This window comes from Bidens hawaiensis, unplaced genomic scaffold, assembly GCF_021521415.1.
Source record: "Bidens hawaiensis isolate Kalapana, Puna unplaced genomic scaffold, B.hawaiensis_p1.1 tig00001206_1, whole genome shotgun sequence".
In the NCBI taxonomy this organism is placed as follows: domain Eukaryota; kingdom Viridiplantae; phylum Streptophyta; class Magnoliopsida; order Asterales; family Asteraceae; genus Bidens; species Bidens hawaiensis.
In genome coordinates this window covers 110,138-113,891 of record NW_027491069.1, presented here as the reverse complement: position 1 = coordinate 113,891, position 3,754 = coordinate 110,138, and the positions used below count along the sequence as shown (strand labels likewise).

Sequence of the window (3,754 nt, the reverse complement as noted above, 5' to 3'; positions counted from 1 at the left end):
TCAATTTCTCGAACCCCTCCGGTTGGTAAACATAAACGGTTTCTTTTAAGTCACCGTGTAGAAACGCCGTCTTCACGTCTAAGTGGTGGATTTCCCATCCGTCATTGGCTGCAAGAGAAATTAAGAACCGTATCGTCTCGATTCGTGCTACTGGGGCAAACACTTCGTCATAGTCAATCCCGTGTTGTTGCACGTAGCCTTTCGCCACAAGCCGCGCCTTGTGTTTATTTATCGACCCGTCAGGATTTTGTTTTACTTTGAATACCCATTATAAACCGATTGGTTTAACACCTTTTGGTAACTCCGTTAAACTCCAAGTTTTGTTTTTCTCGATTGACTCGATTTCGGCCCGCATCGCTTTCATCCACTCGGGTTTCGATTTCGCTTCGTTAAAATTGCTCGGTTCATCATTCGTTAACAGTAACAACTCTTCGAAAAATTCGTTGGAATTTAACTCATAATCACCATATTTTACGGGTAGGACCGAAGGGCGAGTGGACCGTCTAACCGGGGTTTGCGCAACATCATTCACGGCTACATTACTGCTGTTTGTGACGGGGCTGCTGCTGTTAGCGGTAGTCTCGTTGCTGCTATTGCTATTAGCGACAGATTCATTGCTGCTGCTATTGCTGTTTGCGTCAAAAGCGTCGTTGTTGCTGCTGTTTGCGACAGATTCGTCATTGTTGCTGCTATTTAGCCCAGAATGGTCGCTATCTGCTACTGATTGGTCGCTACTGCTGCTGTTAGAAATTCAAATCCGGATTCGGCTGGGTTGAGCATGATCAGCCCAGTTCCGGTATCAACGATATTGCCCCACATCATAATGAACATACCCGGTTCTTGGTTATTATCGGGTTCTTCTGTTTTATCGCAATTCCACCCTTCTTTCTTGTTAAAATTAACGTCTCGACTGACGATAATTTTCCGGTTTCGTGGGTCATACAACCTGTACGCCTTGCTACCCGGCTCGGTTCCGAGGTGAACGAGACGCCTCGATCGATCATCTAATTTTTTCAAGTAGTTAGCTTCAATTTTAGCATAAGCAACACACCCAAATACGCGAAGATGTTCGAGGTTCGGTTTCATTTTCTTGAACATCTCGTATGGGGTTTTTCCTACCAAGGTTCGTGTAGGAGAGCGGTTGATCAAATACGTCACGTGTCGAACCGCCTCGCCCCATAAATAATTCGGAACATTCATTGCCTTCAAGATGCTTCGGGTCATCTCCATGAGAGTTCGGTTTCGCCTCTCGACCACACCGTTTTGTTGTGGCGTGTACGGTGCGGTTAAATGTCTTGCCACGCCTTCATCTTCAAAGAACCGATTTAGTTCATGTGAAGTGAACTCTCCGCCCCTATCGGTTCGTAAAGTTTTAATCAAGCACCCGGTTTCCTTTTCGACAGACGCCTTGAATCGTTTAAGCATCTCGGAAGCTCCGTTTTTTTCTTTCAACAAAACCAACCATATAAAACTTGAAAAATCATCAATTAAAACTAAAACATACTTATTACCCGTTAAAGTTGGAGGAGTAATCGGTCCACATAAATCTCCATGGACAAGCTCGAGTACTCAGGATGCTCGATAAGATGTTTTGTTCGGAACGGTTTTCTCGTCTACTTTCCCACCATGCATGATTCACACCATTTATTTTCTTGATGAATTTTAGGGATGCCCGTAACCATTCCACTCATCGTCCTCAATGTTTGGAAATTGAGGTGACCGAGTCTCGTGTGCCATAACCATGAGTCTTTGTTTATTTTTGACAATAGACAACCGGGCTTCCCACTTTTAATTTAATCTTCTAGAGCCGACTTTTGTTTCTTGTGACTTTCATTAACAACACCCCATTTTTGTCATGCATTGTTAAGTAATCGGCCCTCATCCGAACATCACACCCGGACTCGGTTGCTTGCCCAAGACTTATAATATTGTTTTGCAAGTCCAGGATATAGTAGATGTCGGTCAAGAGATTTTTTTCTCCAGTTTTGCCATCGAATAGGATGGATCCTTTTCCTTTTATCATGACACACGATCCGTCCCCGAATTTAACCCGACCGGTAATACGATTGTTGAGCTCGGCGAAATAAGCTCGGTTCCCGGTCATATGGTTACTCGCGCCATTATCGAGATACCAAACATCTTTATCACTCGAATCGGCTTTGAGTTTGTTCGGCAACACTTTTTCTTCGTTGAGGTGGACGGTCTCTTGAATGCTATTCATCATAAAAAACGCACCGTCAACTTTCGGTTCATCCTCGTTCGTTTTCGCCATATTTGCTTCTTGTTTGAACTTCTCCGGGCACTTGGAAACGAAGTGCCCGAACGTGTCACACCGATAGCATTTAATATGTGAAAGGTCTCGTTTTCCCCTCTCGTTTTGATCGCGCCGGTTTTGATTACTTCGGGTTTTGGTTGGTTCCCGGTTTCGGTCTTGCCCAGCATCACGGCCTCGACCACACCCCCTGGATGAGGAAGCTCCTCGTCCACGACCTCTATTCACTTGATCACGAGAGCTATTTCGGTTAGTATAAGAATCGGATTTATGAAACATCAACTTACCTCGGCTGTCGGGTTGATCCTCGTCTCTTGTTCTCTCTTCATAGGCCTTTAAGCGTCCCACAACATCCTCGAAACTTACGGTTATGAGATCTAAAATTTGTTCGAGCGAAGCAACGATGTGGATAAATCGTCTTGGCAAGCTCGTGAGAAACTTCTTGACGAGCCTCTTTTCTTCAAACGGTTCTCCAAGCGTTGATGCTTTTGACTTTATTCCCGTTATCTGCGTGGCGTAGTTGTCAATTGTATCCGAATCCTTCATCCTCATAACATCAAACTCTTCAATCAATGTTTGAAGTCTAGCTTCCTTTACCCAATCGGCTCCGAGATGTCGAGACTTGATCGCTTCCCACATCTCCTTAGTCGTGTTCAAATCACCGATTTGCAAGATTTGATCTTTGGGAATTGATTGAAACAAGACCGCGGTTGCGATATTGTTTTGCTTCGAGTCGGTATTGTCGGGTTCGATTGCACCCCAAACACCATGAACGTTAAAAATTACCTTCATACGCATCGCCCAAATAGTATAATTTGTTGCGGTAAGCATCAGACATTGAAACGAGTTCGGGTTCGTGTTCGTTTCTTTGGCCGCTTGACCCTCCATTCTTGGTTTTCGTCTACTGTAGAAAATCGAAACAGATTTTCGTGAAGAGGAGCCTTGATCCAGCCCTTTGAATCACAGCTGGTCGTAGTCCCTGAGCACAGACTCGATCGGTAATAGATTCCGAATCAATATATGCCTCTTCCTTCGTAACTTAATTTAAATCCACAAAAGACAAAACTATATTGTTTAACTTTTTCATGATTTAATTAAAGCTTCAACTAACTGGAAGTCTCTTGGTCATGGACGCCAATCTTCAAATCACGGGATCGTAGCTTAGTTTCTTGATCGTGCTCTGATACCAATTCAAGAACTGAATTGGAAACACGAATTGTTGGCAAACACCCAAACGATTATTGTATTAAGAAACTCACTCAAAACTTAATTCCAATAATGAAAACCCTACACGGTTTACATAGACCAAACCTAGACACGTTTGAGTCTAACTAGGATTCCTAAACAATAGGTAAATTAATTAAAATAAACCTAACAATCCTAAACCAACATGTATTAGGAAGTAGATCCATATGTAACTTGTGCCTTACTCGCCAAGTTACTTGCCTTGCACTCTAAGGCTATGATTAGAAATTGCCAACA

At 43.3% G+C, this 3,754-nt stretch overlaps 1 protein-coding gene across 1 annotated transcript; it reads right to left on the bottom strand.

Moving 5' to 3' along the window:
- Positions 1 to 1,801: 1,801 nt before the first annotated feature.
- On the bottom strand, positions 1,802 to 3,160 carry LOC143563595 (uncharacterized). The gene has a single exon (XM_077051100.1). It carries the CDS (start codon positions 3,158 to 3,160, stop codon positions 1,802 to 1,804), a length of 1,359 nt encoding a protein of 452 aa, XP_076907215.1.
- Positions 3,161 to 3,754: the final 594 nt, after the last annotated feature.

Excerpts from the sequence above, each read along its gene's own strand:
- LOC143563595 (XM_077051100.1), bottom strand. The coding sequence starts at position 3,160 with ATGGAGGGTCAAGCGGCCAAAGAAACGAACACGAACCCGAACTCGTTT.